The sequence below is a fragment of the Ctenopharyngodon idella genome, chromosome 4 (genome assembly GCF_019924925.1).
Source record: "Ctenopharyngodon idella isolate HZGC_01 chromosome 4, HZGC01, whole genome shotgun sequence".
NCBI classification, from domain to species: Eukaryota; Metazoa; Chordata; class Actinopteri; order Cypriniformes; family Xenocyprididae; genus Ctenopharyngodon; species Ctenopharyngodon idella.
This window is the reverse complement of record NC_067223.1, coordinates 21,402,666-21,425,294: the sequence shown is the minus strand read 5'-3', so window position 1 is coordinate 21,425,294 and position 22,629 is coordinate 21,402,666. Positions and strand designations below refer to the sequence as shown.

The 22,629-nt window shown below is 37.4% G+C and overlaps 1 protein-coding gene across 28 annotated transcripts in view; it reads left to right on the top strand.

The window, feature by feature from the left end:
* The first annotated feature begins 425 nt into the window (after positions 1-425).
* Positions 426-22,629, top strand: part of LOC127510571 (NACHT, LRR and PYD domains-containing protein 12-like) — a 180,734-nt gene continuing 158,530 nt past the window's right edge. For 12 of the 28 annotated variants that reach the window (XM_051890188.1, XM_051890185.1, XM_051890179.1 and 9 more), the window contains exons 1-3: positions 4,025-4,085; positions 6,308-6,466; positions 7,739-7,894. In XM_051890188.1, the coding sequence (XP_051746148.1) occupies positions 6,312-6,466; positions 7,739-7,894 (311 nt within the window). In that variant the 5' untranslated portion in view covers positions 4,025-4,085; positions 6,308-6,311. Of the gene's footprint in view, positions 516-3,995; positions 4,086-6,307; positions 6,467-7,738; positions 7,895-17,147; positions 19,011-22,629 lie in introns of those variants that run through there. The other 16 variants (XM_051890169.1, XM_051890170.1, XM_051890166.1 and 13 more) reach the window with 13 other exon arrangements.

Here is a 22,629-nt window from a genome sequence, read left to right as displayed (position 1 = left end):
TTAAAACAATTTATTGAAAAGAAAAAAAGTGGCCATTATCCAAAAATCATTCACGATTTGTTAAAGTTTTTAAAGGCTAAATTTTATCAAACGTCAAGCCAACTTGATCTCAGTAAACATTTTGACACATTCAAGCACATTTGTACTTCATATAGTTAGACCTATATGTATTACAGGCTGGTAATGTCTTCACTGTGAATATGAGGCATTCCAGGTTCTAACAAAACTTTTATTGTGTAGAGAGTAAAACAAAGTTGTCTAACTGGTATGTAAGAATGTGGGTAAGTATGCATGAAGATAAAAGAAGGTGATGAGTGATGCACTCATGTACCTGTTCTGAGCCAATCATAGGTGTCTGCTCTCAGGATAGACCAATCACATTTGGGATGATACTTGTTATTTGATCCTTCACAGTCACGGGTAAAAGAAATCGAAACCAACAGTTAGAATTTTTTGTCTGATAAGACGCCATTTAAGACTGCTGTAAACCAAAGCTTACAAGCTCAAGATTATTGGTAAGTCATAACTTAACTCATAACTTTCATAATGTTGTCCTTTAAATGTCTTGACATTAGATGTCTGTGTTCAGTTATAATTATATTTCTGAGGTCCAAAATCTTGTGATTATTCAAATAGTACCTCACTAATACAGTGAAAACTGCTTAACCGACTAGGGAGTCGGACCTCACTAGATGAAAAGACTTATAACTCGTCCAAATTGTGTTTCTATTTACTTTTAGTGTTTTGCACAGGTTTCTGTGAGGGTTATGTTTCGGGGTCCAGTGAGGACATAGAGAATATCTTCTTGTTTTCTGGCAGTTTCTCTTTCATACGAGGTCCGCCAGTGACATAGAAAATATCATTAACCTGATATAAAACAATGGAAGTCTAAGAGATACCCTCACTAATAAAGTCAAACGAACATTCACATGCCTGTGTGTGTGGGAGGTATATATTTATGTGTATTTGGTATATATTTACAGACAAAATCGATTAAGAGTTTACTGCAAGGTATACTTGAGGCACAATTAATGAATAGATAATGTTTAAAATATAATGTATTATATACATTTGTTTGAAATTTGAATCAGTACAGGCTTAAATGAGTTTTTTCTCAACATTCATATCGAGTTCAACACTTGTTATGTATAACCTATTTCCCCCAGTGTTGTAGCCACCGGTTGGTTGGGTTCTTCCCAGAAAACGGTGTAGATATAATTCCTTACATGTTGTCTCTGTTAGTAATCTACCATCATGTTTTCTCCCCTGCTTAGTAGTGAAGAGTACAATAGATGAGGTTACTGTTTACACTGCAAAAAATGCTTTTCTTACTGTGTTTTTCCTCTTGTTTCCTGTCCAAATATCTACAAATTCTTAAATCCTGATACTTTTACTAGATAAATAAAACCCAGAAAACAAGTAAAATGCAAGATATTTTTTCTTATCTAGAAAAAGCATATGGATTTAAGAATTTTTTATATTTAGACCTGGAAACAAGACAAAAATACCAAATAAGAAAAGCATTTTTTGCACTGTACAAACAAATACTCAATGACGACACTTCTGGGTTCTTTTCACAACCCTGAAAAGACCTGCATAATAATATACCGTACTATGGGCACTTTGTTCAAATTAAGGTGAAAATGAGCTATCAAATGTAGCTGGTTTCAGTGACTACACAAGTAATTTTGAGTTTAGTTTGAGAAAACTCTGGTGTTTGGTTTCAGGAAGGTTTTGCCATTTTATTTTACGTTACATGGCTAGTATGCTCTGGAACAGGTTTTATTCTGGGTAAGAGATTTGGTGGTCAACCCTTTTCCCATGGGCCAAATGAAACATTGTATCAAACCAGTCAATACACCCCAGAGGCAAGAAGCCTTCATATGACGCACTTAACAATGGTCTTATTCATTTCACAGCCCCCTGTTGTCTGGTGGAAAATTACCAACAAAATATGTGTTAAATATTAATTCTGAATCATTTACAGTTGATTCGATTCTTATTCCCTGTAATTCAATTACCCCTTTAGTTATAATTAATTTAGTTAATTCTTACAGTTGTCTGTTGTTTTATTTTTAAGTAATGTTCATTCATCTTTTGGCATAGAGGGATGGTGAACTTGTAGAATGCAGAGCAGGGCATATAATGCAATCAGGAAAATGCCAATGCCCAGTCAGCGAGAGAACTCCTCAAATCATCAATAGTGTCAGTGCAAACATCACTATGATACGTTTCTTCCTTATCAGACGCAAACCTATCGTTTGGAATCTGCTCATTCCCTCCATCACTTCTGCACTTCAACTCCTCCTAAAACCATGTGGAAGTTCCATTATTAAAGCCTTCCTCATAATTTATTTCAAACTCTTCCGTGTCCCACTCATTTTTTTACATCCATATTTGACCAAAAAATTGTTCCCCAGGTTGGCAACCATTGTTTTAGACCACACTGAAATTCCAAGTGATATATTTCATTTCATTTCAGTGTTGTTTTCAATTAGACAGTATTCTGTCTAATGTCTAATATATTTTGCTTCTATCCAATGTTTGTTGAACTCTGACCTGCGAATTCATATCACATGAAAACGTGTGACCAATAGAAGATTGACATGCCACAGTAAACTTTAAATCTGCAGGATTGCAACATTCCAGTATAGTGGAGTAGATTTCATATTTTTACATTTTTTATATATTATATGGTGAATTATGTTTTTTAAAAAAAGATACCGCAGTATGTGGTCATTGTGCAACCGTTGTCCATAGAAATTTCTCATGCTCAAATTCTAGTGTGAGCACGGCTTTAATTTGGTTAAAAAGTTCTTCAAATCTCTAAACTAAATTACATCTATTAATTATCAAGTAATTACGACTATCATTTATTTCTGAGAAGTTAAATAAGAAGTTAAAAACTGATAAAACTGCATTTCTCAACTGAACATACCATGCAACATGACAGTCATGGTACAATGATAATGTTACGTTTCGACAGCACAGAGTGCAACAAAAAACACCCATCTGGTTGCATATTTTCAGTATCTTTAGATCATGTATATCGTAACTTCACTTGCTTGGATCAGTCGTTGACAGAAGTCTTTAGCTGGAATAGGCGGTGATTCCAATAGAACGTGAACCTTATACACCAAACAGAGAAGCTGTTTTTACCTTGGAAATTGCTTCAAAACAATCAGCGATCACCTAGTCTTGCGTAGCCAGACCTTCAGACTGATGGCAGAAGGTCTGGACTCTATCACAGCTTTCCAAGGACCGTCCAAGAGGACGTTTGACTGACGTAATGCAACCAATAATGGTTCATTTTGTTCCGCATCATGTTTATGACCCTGCAATAACAGACCGGCGTAATTCTAGAAATAATTAATTTAAGAACGTTGTGCAAGTATAAACACACTGGTTTGTAATGCAAATAGTTTTACAGTTTACTGCACTTTGTTATTTCTCTATTTACAAATGGCAGCTAATGAATCGGAAGTCTCACACATTTACAGAACATAGCTTATATCTGCATTGCAAAATAAGGTGGATAGGCCTACACAACATTGTGTTCTCTTCTACATTTTAAAACAATTTATTGAAAAGAAAAAAAGTGGCCATTATCCAAAAATCATTCACGATTTGTTAAAGTTTTTAAAGGCTAAATTTTATCAAACGTCAAGCCAACTTGATCTCAGTAAACATTTTGACACATTCAAGCACATTTGTACTTCATATAGTTAGACCTATATGTATTACAGGCTGGTAATGTCTTCACTGTGAATATGAGGCATTCCAGGTTCTAACAAAACTTTTATTGTGTAGAGAGTAAAACAAAGTTGTCTAACTGGTATGTAAGAATGTGGGTAAGTATGCATGAAGATAAAAGAAGGTGATGAGTGATGCACTCATGTACCTGTTCTGAGCCAATCATAGGTGTCTGCTCTCAGGATAGACCAATCACATTTGGGATGATACTTGTTATTTGATCCTTCACAGTCACGGGTAAAAGAAATCGAAACCAACAGTTAGAATTTTTTGTCTGATAAGACGCCATTTAAGACTGCTGTAAACCAAAGCTTACAAGCTCAAGATTATTGGTAAGTCACAACTTAACTCATAACTTTCATAATGTTGTCCTTTAAATGTCTTGACATTAGATGTGTGTGTTCAGTTATAATTATATTTGTGAGGTCCAAAATCTTGTGATTATTCAAATATTACCTCACTAATACAGTGAAAACTGCTTAACACCGAATAGGGAGTCGGACCTCACTAGATGAAAAGACTTATAACTCGTCCAAATTGTGTTTCTATTTACATTTAGTGTTTTGCACAGGTTTCTGTGAGGGTTATGTTTCGGGGTCCAGTGAGGACATAGAAAATATCTTCTTGTTTTCTGGCAGTTTCTCTTTCATACGAGGTCCGCCAGTGACATAGAAAATATCATTAACCTGATATAAAACAATGGAAGTCTAAGAGATACCCTCACTAATATAGTCAAATGAACATTCACATGCCTGTGTGTGTGGGAGGTATATATTTATGTGTATTTGGTATATATTTACAGTCAAAATCGATTAAGAGTTTACTGCAAGGTATACTTGAGGCACAATTAATGAATAGATAATGTTTATTATATAATGTACTATATACATTTGTGTGAAATTTGAATCAGTACAGGCTTAAATGAGTTTTTTCTCAACATTCATATCGAGTTCAACACTTGTTATGTATAACCTATTTCCCCCAGTTTTGGAGCCACCGGTTGGTTGGGTTCTTCCCAGAAAACGGTGTAGATATAATTCCTTACATGTTTTCTCTGTTAGTAATCTACCATCATGTTTTCTCCCCTGCTTAGTAGAGAGGAGTACAATAGATGAGGTTACTGTTTACACTGCAAAAAATGCTTTTCTTACTGTGTTTTTCCTCTTGTTTCCTGTCCAAATATCTAAAAATTCTTAAATCCTGATACTTTTACTAGATAAATAAAACCCAGAAAACAAGAAAAAATATCTTGTCATTTTACTTATCTAGAAAAAGCATATGGATTTAAGAATTTTTTATATTTAGACCTGGAAACAAGACAAAAATACCAAATAAGAAAAGCATTTTTTGCACTGTACAAACAAATACTCAATGACGACACTTCTGGGTTCTTTTCACAACCCTGAAAAGACCTGCATAATAATATACCGTACTATGGGCACTTTGTTCAAATTAAGGTGAAAATGAGCTATCAAATGTAGCTGGTTTCAATGACTACACAAGTAATTTTGAGTTTAGTTTGAGAAAACTCTGGTGTTTGGTTTCAGGAAGGTTTTGCCATTTTATTTTACGTTACATGGCTAGTATGCTCTGGAACAGGTTTTATTCTGGGTAAGAGATTGGTCCAGTTTTGGTTTACAATCAGCTATATATATATATATATATATATATATGATGCAATAAAGTCACTAGTAATAATATAATACATTTTTTTAAAATATATTTTTATAAAATATATTTTTTATTATATGATAAATAATTAGCACACTACACATAAGCAATTAATATTCTTTGAACTTTGAATTTACAACTATATTCAAGCTTTAGAATATGTAGAGATTTTAAAAAACTGCTAAACTTACATTTTATTTTATGGTTTTTGTTAACATTTAAATTATTAAAGGATTAGTTCACTTTCATATAAAATTTTCCTGATAATTTACTCACCCCCATGTCATCCAAGATGTTCATGTCTTTCTTTCTTCAGTCGAAAAGAAATGAAGGTTTTTGATGAAAACATTCCAGGATTATTCTCCTTATAGTGGACTTCAATGGACTCCAAACGGTTGAAGGTCAAAATTACAGTTTCAGTGCAGCTTCAAAGGGCTTTAAACGATACCAGACGAGGAATAAGGGTCTTATCTAGCGAAACGATTGGTCATTTTCGAAAAAAATGTAAATGTATATGCTTTATATAAACAAATGATCGCCTTCCAAGTGCTTCCGCCAAAACCGTACTTTCGTATTCTTCAAAAAGCTTATGCTGTATGTCCTACGCCTTCCCTATTCTACTTACGGAAACAATGTAACTGCCGCTGCGTTAGTTCCGAATTTCAGGCTCTGTCTCCTGCTCTTACGCATAACAAGACAATGCAAAAATAAATAAGACAGCGCAGGCCCTGTATGCACATTTCTCATGGCAAATGCATGAGCCTGCAACCCTGCATTACAGAATGATATTGTTTATTAGAATTGTTTAATATTTTTCTGTTATGTATCATTTATGTTGTCAGTGTTTGTAAACGTATGGCTGAAAATCACATTTAAATCACAGGAGAATGAGTGGCTATGAGGAGAGAGAGGAGGAGAATGTTGTTCACTACCAGAACCAGAGAGCAGCATCTCCAGAGCCCAGCCTTGTGTCTATGAAGAGTGATGTATCCATGGATGCACCCCCAATCTTAAGTGATAAAACAGCGACCTTTAACCCCAGGTGAGACAAAAACCAGTACTTGGGACTAAATTAAACATCAGTAATAAAGGGGAACAATCTGATTTATCAAGGTGACTTTCTTAGTATCATCAGACAGCGTTAAGTATCTGGCTGTGTCTATGAAGAGTGACAGTGACTTGAGTATTTTGAGTTCTTTCACCTAATAATTTGTTTCGAATAATTCAGTGACTGTTCACTGAGATTACGTTTTTACAGTATTGGTGATATGTTTGATAAGTATTTTGTGTTTTGAGGGAGTGATTAAATAGATTCATTCAAAAGTCACCCAAGACCAAAATGAATCGCATTATGCTTTTCTAAACAAACAAAAAAACTCACACGCCAAAACCGTACTTTCGTATTCTTCAAAAAGCTTACCTGATGTGCAATAACGGTATATGTCAGATTGCTGCCCATGAGGCTAACAGCTCTCACTTTCTGGATGAATTTAATATAAAGTTTAAAATCTATTTAATCAATGAATGTGATTGATGACCTTACAGACCTTTTAGCTCACCTTACAGTTTTATGGTTGGATGAGGATGTTGTGCACCTCATGATAGTGATGTACACTTTCAAAATGCTGCTTCATAAAGCTTCAAAACTTATTTTGCTTTAAATCAGTGATTCAGAGCTTATATAAAAATGACCAAGTCACATGATTTCAGCAAATATCACAGAGTCACAGAGGTTCTTCATGCCACAGCGGACATATTTAATTACTCTGATTATCACCTGCCTGGCCTGTGACACTGCAAAGTTTGCCAGCCAAATAGAACATTTCCATGGCACAATCACTCTTCATGTTCTTTCTGTTTCTTCATGTTGTCTATCTGGCTGTCGAGGGCTTTGAGAGCTATAATCACTTTCTGAAGCACAGGAAGAAATTTGATTGGTGCAGAATCTTGCCACTTTAGATCAGTCCACTCAAGAATATCTGTGTTAGACAAAACAACATGTCTTGTACAGTTCAGAAAATCCTATGAGCAGATTTCGCAATTATTTTTGTGTTGCCTTGTTATGCGGAAGAGCATGAGACAGAACCTGAAATTCAGGCTCTGTCTCCTGCTCTTCCGCATAACAAGAAAACACAAAAATACATAAGACAGTGCAGGCCTTGAATGATCATTTCTCATGGCAAATGCATGAGCCTGCAACAATGCATTACAGAATGAGATTGTTTATTAGAATTGTTTAATATTTTTCTGTTATGCATCATTTATGTTGTCAGTGTTTGTAAATGTATAGCTGAAAATCACATTTAAATCACAGGAGAATGAGTGGCTATGAGGAGAGAGAGGAGGATGTTGTTCACTACCAGAACCAGAGAGCAGCATCTCCAGAGCCCAGCCTTGTGTCTATGAAGAGTGATGTATCCATGGATGCACCCCCAATCTTAAGTGATAAAACAGCGACCTTTAACCCCAGGTGAGACAAAAACCAGTACTTGGGACTAAATTAAACATCAGTAATAAAGGGGAACAATCTGATTTATCAAGGTGTCTATGAAGAGTGACAGTGACTTGAGTATTTTGAGTTCTTTCACCTAATAACTTGTTTCGAATAATTCAGTGACTGTTCACTGAGATTACGTTTTTACAGTATTGGTGATATGTTTGATAAGTATTTTGTGTTTTGAGGGAGTGTTTAAATAGATTCATTCAAAAGTCACCCAAGACCAAAATGAATCGCATTATGCTTTTCTAAACAAACAAAAAAAACTCACACGCCAAAACCGTACTTTCGTATTCTTCAAAAAGCTTACCTGATGTGTAATAACGGTATATGTCAGATTGCTGCCCATGAGGCTAACAGCTCTCACTTTCTGGATGAATTTAATATAAAGTTTAAAATCTATTTAATCAATGAATGTGATTGATGACCTTACAGACCTTTTAGCTCACCTTACAGTTTTATGGTTGGATGAGGATGTTGTGCACCTCATGATAGTGATGTACACTTTCAAAATGCTGCTTCATAAAGCTTCAAAACTTATTTTGCTTTAAATCAGTAATTCAGAGCTTATATAAAAATGACCAAGTCACATGATTTCAGCAAATATCACAGAGTCACAGAGGTTCTTCATGCCACAGCGGACATATTTAATTAATCTAATTATCACCTGCCTGTCCTGTGACACTGCAAAGTACCAGAACCAGAGAGCAGCATCTCCAGAGCCCAGCCTTATATTCAATTCAATTCAATTCACATTTATTTGTATAGCGCTTTTCACAATACATATCGTTTCAAAGCAGCTTTACAGAGAATGCATGTCAACATTACAATTTGGAGAATGCAGTTAGCTAATAATGTAATAATTTAGGCAATTAATTTACAATCACTGTTAGCAATTTAATTGAAGGTAGAAGCAAAGAGCTCCTGGAAAAATGAATTACATATTAACAATAATTAGGATATATAGAAATTTCATCTGGTTGTGTTGAAATATATAACTGAGTATCATCAGCATAGCAGTGGAAACTAATTCCATGTCTTCTTATAATATTACCAAGTGGCAGCATGTATATTGAAAATAGCAGAGGGCCTAACACAGATCCTTGCAGCACTCCATAACTTACTATCGTTATCTTAGATTTTTCCCCGTTTAAATAAACAAAATTATGACGGTCTGATAGATACGACCTAAACCACCGTAATGCCTGTCCCTGAATACCAATGTAATTCTGTAGTCGATCTAGGAGTATTTTATGATCTATAGTGTCGAACGCAGCACTGACTGAAATTTTTCATAGATAGCATTTTTTTGCAAGAAGGAGCACAATTGGACCGACACCACTTTTTCTAGTATTTTAGATATAAATGGAAGATTTGAAATGGGTCTGTAATTTGCCAATACATTTGGATCTAATTGTGGTTTCTTAATGAGAGGCTTAATAACTGCTAACTTGAACGGTCTTGGAACATGACCTAGAGATAAAGATGAGTTGATAATATTGAGAAGAGGCTCTTCTGCTACAGGTAACAATTCTTTCAGTAGTTTAGTGGGTATTGGATCTAATAAACATGTTGTTGGTTTAGACGCTGTGATAAGTTTATTTAGCTCTTCCTGTCCTATAGTTGTAAAGCACTGCAACTGTTCTTGAGGGACGATAATTGAGGCTGAATCATAAAACTCTGTTAAAGGTTGTACATTTACAATTGTATTTCTGATGCTTTCGATTTTTTCAGTAAAGAAATTCATAAAGTCATCGCTACTAAACTGTAATGAAATGTTTTGTTCTGGTGATGTCTGTTTATTTGTTAATCTAGCCACTGTACTAAACAAGAACCTTGAATTATTTTGGTTATTTTCTATGAGTTTGCGGAGATGCTCGGCCCTGGCTGCTTTTAGAGTCTTTCTATAACGGGACGAGCTGTCTTTCCACGCGATTCTGAAGACCTCTAAACGAGTTTGTCTCTATTTGCGTTCTAGATTACGAGTTTCTCTTTTGATAGCGTGAGTAATACTGTTGTACCATGGTACAGTATTTTTCTCTCTAACCTTTTTTTAACCTCATCGGTGCAACAGTATCTAATGTACTAGTGAAAGTGGTGCACATACTGCTAGTCATTTTCTCGAGATCATTTGTGTGTTTGGGTACAATGAGCAGCTGAGACATATCAGGCAGTTTATTTGTGAATTTATCTATAGTTGTCGGGAGAATTGTTCTACCTAGTCAATATCGTGGCGCAATTTGACAAATATCCGCAGTATGCAGTACGCATGTTACAAGGTAGTGATCAGTGATATCATCACTTTGCGGTAGAATTTCTATATCAGTAGGATTGATTCCATGTGATATAATTAAATCTAGTGTATGATTAAGACGGTGAGTGGGTCCAGTGACGTTTTGTTTGACCCCAAACGAGTTTAGTAAATCTGTAAACGCAGCCCCTAACGCATTATTTGTATTATCTACATGAATGTTAAAATCTCCAACAATCAGCACTTTATCAACGTTGACCAATAGGTCTGAGAGAAAGTCTGCAAACTCTTTTAGGAAATCAACATAAGGCCCTGGAGGTCTATAAACGGTAGCCAAAGCAAGAGATAGTAGCGACTTTTTATTTATATCTGAGAGTGTAACGGTTAGCACGAGAATTTCAAATGAATTAAACCTGTAGTTTGTTTTCTGGGTAACGTTAAGAATCTCTCTATAGATTGTTGCAACACCACCGCCACGGCCAACCGGACGGCATATATTTTTATAACAGTAGCCAGGTGGACAGGACTCATTAAGACCGAAATAATCATTTGGTTTAAGCCATGTTTCAGTAAGGCAAATTACATCAAGACTATTATCTGCGATCATTTCATTTATAATAACCGCCTTAGGTGTCAGCGATCTAATGTTTAGTAGCCCTAGCTTTAGAAATTGTTTTTGTTCAGTAATTTTGCGAATTTCTGGTTTGATCACGATCAGATTTTTTCTAGATCCTTTATTTTTATTGTTAAACCTCACTATTCGGGGAATAGACACAGTTTCTATAGACTGTACTACACTCACATTTCTATCAATTAAGTGGGCAGAACACAGACTGTGATTTGAGGTTTTGGAGGTCTTGGAGATGTTCTCCGACAGAAGATCAGCTCCGATTCTGCTGGGGTGCAGGCCATCAGCACGGAAGAGTCTAGGTCGCTCCCAGAAAAGATTCCAGTTATTTATAAAGAGCAGCTTCTGTTCAGTACACCAAGACATTAACCATTCATTTAAAGCAAATAATCTACTGAACCTTTCATGTCCACGTCGGTACGTCGGAAGCGGTCCGGACACGATGATCCTCGATGCGGGCGATGTGGCTCGTACCGTCTCGATCAGGCTCCTGAAGTCCTGCTTCAGCACCTCCGTCGGCCGCAGCCTGGTGTCGTTCACCCCCGCGTGCAGAACAACAGCTCCGATGCTCTCGTCAGCATTCAGGATCGCGGGAACCTGTGTAGCGACATCGAGACCACGAGCACCAGGAAAACAGTGACTGCGCACCTTACCTTTGGTTGTGGTAGCGTGGACGTGACGGACGATGGAGTCTCCGATGACCACGGCGTCGCGTTCTGCCTCACGAAGAGGGGAGAAGCGGTTCCTCGTCGAGACCTCGAATTTTTTGCGGCGGAGGGGGAGAGGTCCTGGTCCGAGGCCTGGCTCGTGCCTTCTGCTGCTGAAGAACCCAAGGTCCCTGGTGTGACGGTGCTGGGATGAACGCGTTCTGGGTGCTCGGGCCCTGTGCAGAGAAACACACGGCGTAGAGGAAGCAGGAGTGTTAATATCGCGCTGCAAACTTACCGAGGATTGGTGAGCATCAGCACGGGATGTTTCCAGCGCTGTTCGCCGCTCCCGTAGCTCGGCCTGCTTCTCCAGAAGGGTCCAAATCTGTCGTTCCACGGCCTCCAGCTCCAACTGCACCGCATGCAGCTCGAACGTGTCCTCACCTGCACTCAAAGGTAGAGACACATCCGATACACTCGTCATTAGTATAGATGAACAATAATATTGTGAGTGAGAAGAGTACAAACGCTAGTGTGACCACGCCGCTATTGCTAACGGGCTAAAGCTAGTAGCGAATGTTCGGGAAGTCGGATAAAACTAGCGATATCAAGGCAATCGGAGTGTTTTTTATATAAAATCATGTCGGGGATGTGTTCCCCGCTGTAAAAGAGAGAATGATAGGTTATAAATTTGATTTTAAGAGAAAAAAACAAGCAATTAGGAATCAACTCGACGGAGCTCTAACTCAAACAGCGCAGCAGCAACAAACAGGAAGTGACGTTATATCTATGAAGAGTGATGTACCCATGGATGCACCCCAAAACTTAAGTGATAAAACAGCGACCTTTAACCCCAGGTGAGACAAAAACCAGTAGTGGAGACAAGAGAATTGTAACTTAAACATCAGTGATAAAGGGGGACAATCTGATTTATTGAGGGGACTTTCTTTTAATATCATCATAGCGTTTAGTATCTAGCTGTGTGTCTATGAAGAGTGACAGTGACTTGAGTCCTAATGGTTTGTTCCGATTAGTTCAGTGACTGTTCATTGAGATTACGTTTTTACACAACTGGTGATACGTTTGAAGTATTTTATGTGTTTTGAGGAAGTGATTGAATTGATTCAAGTTATCTGTCATTGCACAACCTACAAATCCCAGCATAAACGCTCCCAACAAATTTTTATTAAAACATCTACATTCACAAACCAGTTAATTTAAACAGAAAACAAGCATAGGCATGTGATTTGGCATGGCAGAAAGCATGCAAAGAGTGCTCCCTTTATAATCACAAAAAAGCTCTTAGTTAATCGCAATCTCTCAAAGTTCTGTTATAATCAATGAAGCTGTCTACACTGCAAAATGAATAATTTATTTACATCAAGTCTACACTTTGTTATAATGAGAGGATTCAAGAGAACAGCTGTAAAATATATTTATGTTGTAAATAGAAAACTTTCATGCTATCTGGAGTGCAAACACATGTGCACTAGATTGCTAGTAGATATTAAGCAGACAGTCTACTAATATTCTACTGATACCAGGGTTCCATTTCAAAATTCCATACTTTTCCAGACTCAAATTTACAAACCTCTCTGTAGACTTTCAGACCATATTTAACAAATGATTCATACTGCATTATTTTCAGCTTTATATTTAGTATATAATACAGTCATCTGTAAATATTTTTTATTTTCTCAGGGGTTTTTACATTGATTTTCTCAAAGTGACAAAATACAGAGCCTTTACAGAGACTTTTGCATGAACACAAGAAAGTTTTTTGTGCCCTCGAGAAACTGTTCGCATGCACATTGGAATTTTTTTCATTGCCTGCGCATTACAATTTCTATACTATAACCTATTTCCTTTGTGTCTCACTGCCATCTTACTATGAAGAAAATGAGAGCATGGATGCACATTAAATAACAGAGATCTATTTGCTCAAAATTTGTCTTTCCTTAGCGTAGTACCTCTAATTTCAAGGCCTAATGTCCAATTTAATGCACCCTCTGTGGCGGAAACTGACACGAAATGGGCTGATGGCACAATACGGCTGTGTGCATTGTCCTATTTGCCAAGTTCTAGGATATAAAAAAAAGACTGGTACTGTAAATAAGTGTTCAAAATTTGGCTTTGGCATTAATGCGTTAAAGCAGACCTAAGGCCTTGAAACGACGTATACTGCACTCTCTGTGGTGACCGAGAAACCACACCACGAGATGGGCTGATGGTGCAATAGGTGGCTCAGTGTGTATTGTCCTATATGCTAAGTCTATTGTCCTATACACAAGTCTGTACATTTTTTATTTTTGCAAAGGTCCTTTTCGAGGCTCTGTAATAACAGTGCTAATAATATCATGAGAAGAAACTCAAACTTTTATTACCTGAATTTTTGCATAATGAAAAAGTGCATCTTAAATTATTTCAGTCATATTTGACAATCACTAAACAGCTGCCATGAAAACACACTTCTTGTATGATCAATTTATTTTCATTAAATTCTTAATTTTCTATTACAGAAAACTAAATAGCGGCAATAGTCTCAATAGTCTTCCATGCTCTGCTTTCTTTTTTCCATACTTTTCCAGACCTGGAAATTACTTAAATCAAATTCCATATTTTTCCATACAGTGTAGGAACCCTGTGAGAGTGAGTTGACGTAATGAGATTGAGTTGACATGTAGGTGAAACATCAGAACGTCTAAGGCTTGTTTCCACCTGGTATTAAGATGCATTTTGGTCGATCGGATCACAAGTGGATGAGGGAGACACATACTGGTTTACACCTGGTGTTTTAATCCATCTCTTTAGTTCCCTTTTGACCACTTCTGTCCTGATTTCTGCGAGGGGAGGGTCTATGGGCGGGTAAATGTATGGGTTTTTTCAGATCTTCAGATCAAATGGACGAAATAATCTCACACAAATTTACATATGAACGTGAAAGGAGACAATGGAAAAACACAGAGCAGCAGCTTTCATTTCTGCTCTGACAGCCGCAAGACCACGCTGAACGCTGTGAGTGTGTGTTAGAAATCACGAATGGTGAGAACCATTGTGCTTGGTACATTTTTCATCTTGGATCAACCAGACTTGGGTCTTCAGCTGACAAAGTTTAAATCTCGTCTGGTTAGCGTGCTTCCCATAATGTTTATGCATTAGGTCAATAACTATATACCCAAATAATAAATCTTATATCTTTAAGGAAATTAAAGAGTGCATAGTACGGGAAAAAGGGGCATTTAGGAGAGGGGACCTTGTAGCTATGAAAGATGTACAGAAGGAATTGAACTATAAATTAAGGACAGCTAGGAGGAAGGAGAGGGAGAAATTTAAAACTTACTGTTTGACTATGAACACAAAAAAATTATGGGATTCTATTAAATATTTGACGAATATGGCTCCAGCCAAAAGATCTGTCAATGTGATAAGATGAGGGTGCAAAGGCAAATGAGTTGAACGATTTTTATTGTAGGTTTGAAGTAAGATACTTTACACAGGAACAGGAAACCGCACTGGATGCTTTAAATGTATTGGATTCCTTTAAAATAACCATTGACCAGCATATGGTGGAGAGATTGTTTCCACATGTCTGTCCCAGTAAGGCTTCTGGGCCAGACGGCATCTCTGGGCGGTTATTGAAATCGTGCAGTGAAGAGCTGGCAGAAGACTGGTGCCCCATTTACCAGAAGTCTTTAGACACACAAACAGTTCCCTCAATTTGGAAGAGTTCTATTATTATCCCTGTCCCAAAAAAGGTTAGTTGTAAGGAGAATAATGACTATCGTCCAGTGGCACTTACTTCCATAGTAATGAAGTGCTTGGAGAAAATTATGATCAACTTTGTAAAAACAAAGATCAGCTGTCATTCAGACCCATTTCAATTTGCATATAGGAGCAATAGAAGTACAGATGATGCTGTTATAGCTGTAACACATTTCATAAACAGGCATCTAGAGGATTCTAGCTCGTATGCACATCTTTTATTCGTAGATTTTAGTTCAGCTTTTAATATGCTGCAGCCGCATCTTTTAATTGCAAGGCTGAATGATTTCAATGTTCACCCTTTTATCATAAAATGGTACTATTCTTTTTAAACCAATCGCAGGCAGCAGGTCAGTGTTAATGGAACACTATTTGAATTTAGACCTTTGAGCACGGGAGCCCTTAAGGGCTGTGTTAGCTCACCGGTTTTGTTCACCTTGTATACGGATGAGTGCAGAAGGTGTTATTCTAATAATTACATCATTAAATTCTCAGATGATACTGCAATTTTAGGTTTATTGAAAAAGAACGGAGACTTGTCTGAATATTTTTCAGAGATTGGAAGGTTTGTGAATTGGTGTGAGGGCAAGCACCTAGCTCTGAATGTCAATGAGACAAAGGAGATGGTGTTCGACCCTAGAGGAGTTAGTGATCACAGGCCTGTGATCAGCCACAATCAAACCATTATACAGGTCCCTTCATATAAATATCTGGTGCTGCGTCCCAATTCACCTACTTCTACTATGCCCTAAAAGTATGTACTCTTTTTGTGAACAAAAAGTACATACTTTTGAGTGTGTAGCAAAAGAGTAGACAAGCTTTGGGACATACTATCACGTCATACAATTGCGTCTTTGCTCTCTGTCGCATCCTGTCACCGTAAACTGGCCTGTCAATCATCTTACATCCTCCACCACATTTCATTTAGATAATTTCCTACCATATCAGAGAGAAATGCAGTAGCACGTTGATCTGCAGTCGTGGGTCTTTCATGTGGAGACTCTCCTCATATGCATAATGATGCATTTAAAAGTTAATGGCCAATCGGATCTTTATAAAAGTCAACATTGGCATTAAATAAATTAAATAAATATTTTCCATCAGGTTAAACTGATTATTTGTCACTCAAACCTCTCACTGTCCGCCATGTTTTGTAGTTTTTTTTTTAACGCTTTTTACTCGTGTTTGTAGTTCTGAACTGAATCCTCATCCAAAGCGCAATGGGTTGTGGGCAATATTAGTCTTTATAGTGTGCACGGATCCACACTTCCAAAATCTACCGGAAATAGTAGACCATCCGGGGACTTTTGGCATACTGTTTTCAACATACTATGCTTTGGGACACACTTATTTTAATCTCACATACTATTTAGGATGGATAGTATGGACATTGGGACGCAGGGCTGGTGTATTTTTTGATAATTCACTGACATGGAATATCCAGGTAGATAATCTCTGTAGTAAGTTACAACAACAGTTGCACTTTTTACGTCGTCTGAGAATTCATGGTGTTGATCAAAAGTTTGTGATCATTTTTTAATTGGGCAGTCTAATTTATTCCTGTGTCTATAAAGCTGTTAAACAGTGGCAGTATGGAGTTGTAATTTTATTTATTCGTATATTCTTTTTGTTGTTGTTGTTGTTGTTGTTATTCTGTTGCTATTGTTAGTTTTTATTATTTTTTATAATATAATTTTATGACAAATTTCCCCAGGTGGGACAATAAAGTTTACCTTACTTTATCTGATTTACCAAAACGCATCTTAATACCAGGTAGAAGCAGGGCCTAAAGTATTACCCTTACTCTTGCTTATCTAGGATAGATTCTGCATTTTAAAAAAGTTATTATTGTATCTGAGCTGGTTTTGAAAATTACACACATGACCTAGATGATCTTGCTCTCATTCATCCTTTGTGTTGTTGTTCTCGTTTCTGCAGTGTGAATAGAGATGATCAGCCTGGAGACCTGCAGCAGAATTATCACCAATCAGTAAATAATAAACTAGACAAAGTCAAAGATCTACACAAAACCAGCATGAAGAACAAGTATGAGAGCTTATTTGAGGGAATCAAACTAAAAGAGAATCAAACCCTCCTGAACAGCATCTATACACAGCTCTACATCATAGAGGGAGAGAGAGAAGGAGTGAATGAAGAACATGAGGTTTTACAAATGGAGAAAGCACCCAGAATAAAGAATTCACATAACACTCAAATCTACTGCAATGACATTTTTAACTCCTTACCTGAGCCAGGATGTGATGAGAAAGACAAAATAAAGGTTGTTCTCACTAAAGGCATCGCTGGAATTGGAAAAACCGTCTCTGTGCAGAAGTTTGTTTTGGACTGGGCCAAGGGAAAAGCAAATCAGGATGTAGATTTCATGTTTGTGCTTCCATTTCGAGATCTCAACTTGATTCGAGATCATCAGTACAGTCTTCACAGACTTCTGCTGGACTTTCATCCTGAACTTAAAGATCTGGACTCAAAGATTTATGAGGAGTGTAAAGTTGTGTTCATCTTTGATGGTCTGGATGAAAGCAGAATGACACTGATGTTTAAAGACAGTGAGAAAGTTTCTGATGTGACTGAGACTTCATCAGTGAGTGTGTTGATGTCAAACCTCATGAAAGGAGAGCTGCTTCCCTCTGCTCTCATCTGGATCACCACCAGACCAGCAGCAGCCAGTCAGATCCCCTCCAAATACATCAACCGTCTGACAGAAATTCAGGGATTCAGTGAGCCTCAGAAGGAGGAATATTTCAGGAAGAGAATCAGTGACGAGTATCAAGCCAGCAGAATCATCTCACACATTAAAAGAACAAGAAGCCTCCACATTATGTGCCACATTCCCGTCTTCTGCTGGATCTCAGCCACTGTGCTTCAAAAGCTCTTGAAAGAAGATCTGACTGCCGAAATCCCTCAAACTCTGACTGAAATGTACATCCACTTTCTCCTGATTCAGATTAACAAGAAGAATCAGAAGTATGAAGAGAGAGATCCTAAGAAACTCCTGCAGTCCAACAGAGAAGTGATTGTGAAACTTGCTGAACTGGCTTTCAAACAGCTGATGAAGGGCAATGTCATGTTCTATGAGGAGGACCTGAGAGAGAGTGGCATAGACATCACTGATGCCTCAGTGTATTCTGGGATTTGCACTGAGATCTTTAAGGAGGAATCTGTGATTCATCAGAGGAAAGTCTACTGCTTCATACATCTGAGTATTCAGGAGTTTCTCGCTGCATTCTATGTGTTTTACTGCCATCTGACAAAGAACATGGAGCCATTGCAGTTGTTTCTGAATGATAAACATGAGAAGTACAGCTCTACGAAAAACATGTCTGCACTACTATCATCAGCAGTCGATAAAACCCTTCAGACTGAAAATGGACACCTGGATCTTTTTCTGCGGTTCCTGCTGGGTGTCTCACTGGAGTCCAATCAGAAACTCTTAAAGGATCTACTGACACACACAGAGACTAGCTCAGAGAGCATTAGAGAAACCACACTGTACATTAAAAAGGAAATCAAAGAAAGTCACGGTATCTCAGCTGACAGATCCATCGGTCTGTTCCTCTGTCTGCTGGAAGTGAATGATCAGACTCTGTACAGGGATATTCAGGAATTTGTGAAATCAGACAAACTATCAGAGAAGAAACTCACTCCTGCTCACTGCTCAGCAATAGCCTACATGCTTCAGGTGTCAGAAGTGCTGGATGAGTTTGATCTCATGAAATACAACGCATCTGATGAGGGTAGATGGAGACTGATACCAGCTGTGGTGAACTGCAGAAAAGCTCTGTGAGTATTCATTAGTGGCATCACAAAATAAACATATTTATATGTAGTTGAGATTCAAAATAATTAATCTATGGAACCATAACCCTATTTTTATTCATAGAACACAAATGTGGAAATAATAACATATTTTTTTATGGGTATTAAAAAAGAAAGGATATAAACAGTTGAAGCCACACTAAACAATAGGCAGTAGAAGCACAGCAATGTGGAAACTGTTTATAATCTCAGTCAGAATTCAAAGCACACAATTTATAAAACAAACAAAGTATTTCACAGTATAGTGTTTCCCAACACTGTTCATGGAGGCACATGAATGTCATTTGATTTTATAGCTGGGTTTCCATCCAAACGTGAAGCAAATCTTTTCAAAGTTAGCAAAAAAGAAAAAATGTGAATTAGGTCCGTTTCCATCAGGCTGTTTGAGCAGATGATGGTGCTATTGGTAACCTAGTAACCAACAGTAACCCGTGTGCCTGACCCTATCCACGGCAAGCCCAGAGGGTTAAATGCATTACACACACGCATATATACGACGAGCGCCAGTACATCCAGAATTAATACATCATAACAGAATCAAATATAAAGTTTTCTGTTACAACATCATCAGCGGAAACAGCCGATTACGATTAGTCACGTGGGTTCAATGTTTACTGTGTCAGAATTTATTTAGTAAATGCGTTTCCATCTCCCATAATTCGCTCTTTTTCACACTAGTCAAAAAAACCTCAACTGAGCGTAAAAACTTTTTTGTGAATTAAGGGATTAAAGGATTTTTATTCGAAATGTGGCATTTCCATCACTCGTTTCTGATGCGATACTTCAAAATGCGCATAAAAAAAGGATGATGGAAACAGCCAGTGATGAGGATGAAGAGTCTCCACCTGTGCTTCATCACATACTCTCAGCTCACCTCCGTATTCTGATTCTATCTCATGTGCTTTGGTTAGGGTTTTCAGACAGGTAATGCATCAATCATAACCTGTTTTTAGAGAGCTTCTTGTCATACAGTGTATTAGCTTTGGCAGTGGTTTTTCAATCCTGGCCCTGGGGACACCTGCACTGCACATTTTATATTTCTTTCTTATCTGACACAATCTGTTAAGTTCCCTAGCCTGAAGATCTAAATCAGGTGTTTTAAATAAGGAAGACATGTACAATGGGGCTTCTCAATTACAAGGCTGGATAATATTGACGCTGCATCCTTCCTGTATCAGTCCTTCTGAAGATTGTAGGCTTGTGTTTTAGCTCAGGGGTGCTCAACCCTGTTCCTGGAGATTTACCTCCCTGCAAAGTTCAGCTCCAGCCCTGATTAAACACAGCTGAAGCAGCAAATTAAGATCTTCAGGAGAACCTGAAAATTACAGAGGTTGGATCTGAACTCTGCAGGTAGGTAGATCAGGCATGTGATCAGCTAGAGATAAAAAAGCAGGAAAATCCGGCCACACCCCCAAGCCACGTCCCCGGCACTTCTTAAAGATGTAAGACTCCAGCATTAATATTTGACCGATGATTTATGATAAAAAATGTTACAATAACAGTAATTTATTATTTTGTGTCAGGAGCAGGGCTTAATTTGTGCCAGAACAAGCCAGATCTGGCACCTCCGAAATCTGACTTGGCATACACCACTGAAAGATATTTGTTATGACCTGTGTACATATGTTCAGAAAAATTAAGTATAATGATGATAATGTTATCAATTACTTGCTCCATGTTAATAATCATGTTAAATGTATTTTAAAAAAAATATTAAGAAGTGGAAGAAATGCTGCTACAAAGTGGTCCATGCCATGTTTTGGCAATGATCTATTGGATTTGACTGCTATTTGCATTTCCAACACATGACAAAAAAATAGTCTATAAAAACTTTGATGCACTTCTGTTATTTGTGAAGCGGTTTTCTAAAACTTATACATGGCATAATTGGTTTCATTTAGCTGTTGAAATAATATAAGTAGTATTTTAAATGGGTCACGTAATACGCATATTTAATGGTTTTCTGAAAAAACTATGCGTATTTTTGGATATTGCACAAGATGTGAAAATCTCCAAAATGAAACTTATACACTCGCTTGAGGTGAATCATTTAGCCTATTATTCAACAAAAAAAGAAATGTACATAAACTGCGATGGAAACATATTTACGTATTTACATATTTAATCTTCGGACTAAGCATCGCATCTAAAATCTTGCTGATCATCAGTCGAATACAAACTTAAACTGTTGTAGGGTCATCTTTTTGACACTTTTGAAATCTGAGGCCCTGTTCCACCTGGTATTAAGATGCATTTTGGTCGATTGGATCACAAGTGGACGACGCTAAATACAGGTGTAAACGGGGAGTAAAATGTTTTGAGCTTGTCCACTTTTGACCACTTCCAGAGGTAGTCGAAAACGCATTTGAACAGATTGCTTTCATTATGGAAACACTCATGTGGTCAAATGTGTTTGAACAGCCATTAAAGACCACATACTCTCCACCTACCGACCTAACGTGTAAACATTATGGAAAGTGCGCCAGCCAGATGGGATTTAAACTTTGTCGGCTGAAGACCCAAGTTTGGTTTGAAGATGAAAAACATACCAAGCACAATGTTCTCTCACCATTTCTGATTTCTAACACGCACTCTCCGTGTTCGGCAGGTCTCGTGGCTGTTAGAGCAGAAACAAAAGATGATGCTCTCCGTATGTTTTTCGATCATCTGCATGCGCGTTCATATGTAAACTGTGTGAGTGATCCGATTTACTTCTACTTGTGATCCGATTGACAGGTGGAAACAGGGCCTTAGATCTGCACTGCAAATTCATAATGACGGATGAATGCATATAGTGCTCCCTGTGACAAGCTGCTGTGCTGTCATTCCTACAAATTAGACATGTTTTTGCCATCTTTTGTCTGTTAATATCTTATTAATATTAAAGAAATCACTAGAATTTCCTGGGAAGTGATGATTTTGTTCTTTTGAACATAATGAAAAGGGATGGAAATCAGGTTTAGTCGCGTATTGTTTTTACTAAACCTATTCTGATTTTCGGCATAAATTAAATTCACAATTTAGATGGGAACCTAGCGATGCTGGGATGCGTATGAATTTCAAGGGCTATGTTGGAAGAATTATGTGCCAAGGGCAGACCTTTTGTTGGGCCATGGTGTTTTACATGCACAAATGGTCACAACACATCATCAGTATGTGAATAAGCTATTTCCATTTACATTTTAATTAACGCAAAACAATAATTCTGAGAAAATAATTCTGAGACTTTAATTCGCATTTCAACTGTTTCCAAAATGTGCATCAAAATAATTGGATGGAAGCCTGACTGAGATTGTGCATATATAGGCCATATATAGTAGAGGTTTAAAGGGTGCACAAAAATGACAGTTCGGTACGTACCTCAGTTTTGAAGTCACGGTTCAGTACAGCAGGATGAGAAAACTAAATATTTTTTTCTTTTTTTATTAAACAGTGGTTTACTGAACAAACTGTGTCTTTAGCCCTATTTGGACGGTAATTGTTTCTCAGGGGGACGCAAAGTATTTTCACCATTTACAGGGGGTAGTCTGTGATGTTATTGCCCTCTGAACCCAGAACGTCTGTGTTTTTCTCCTACCACAAG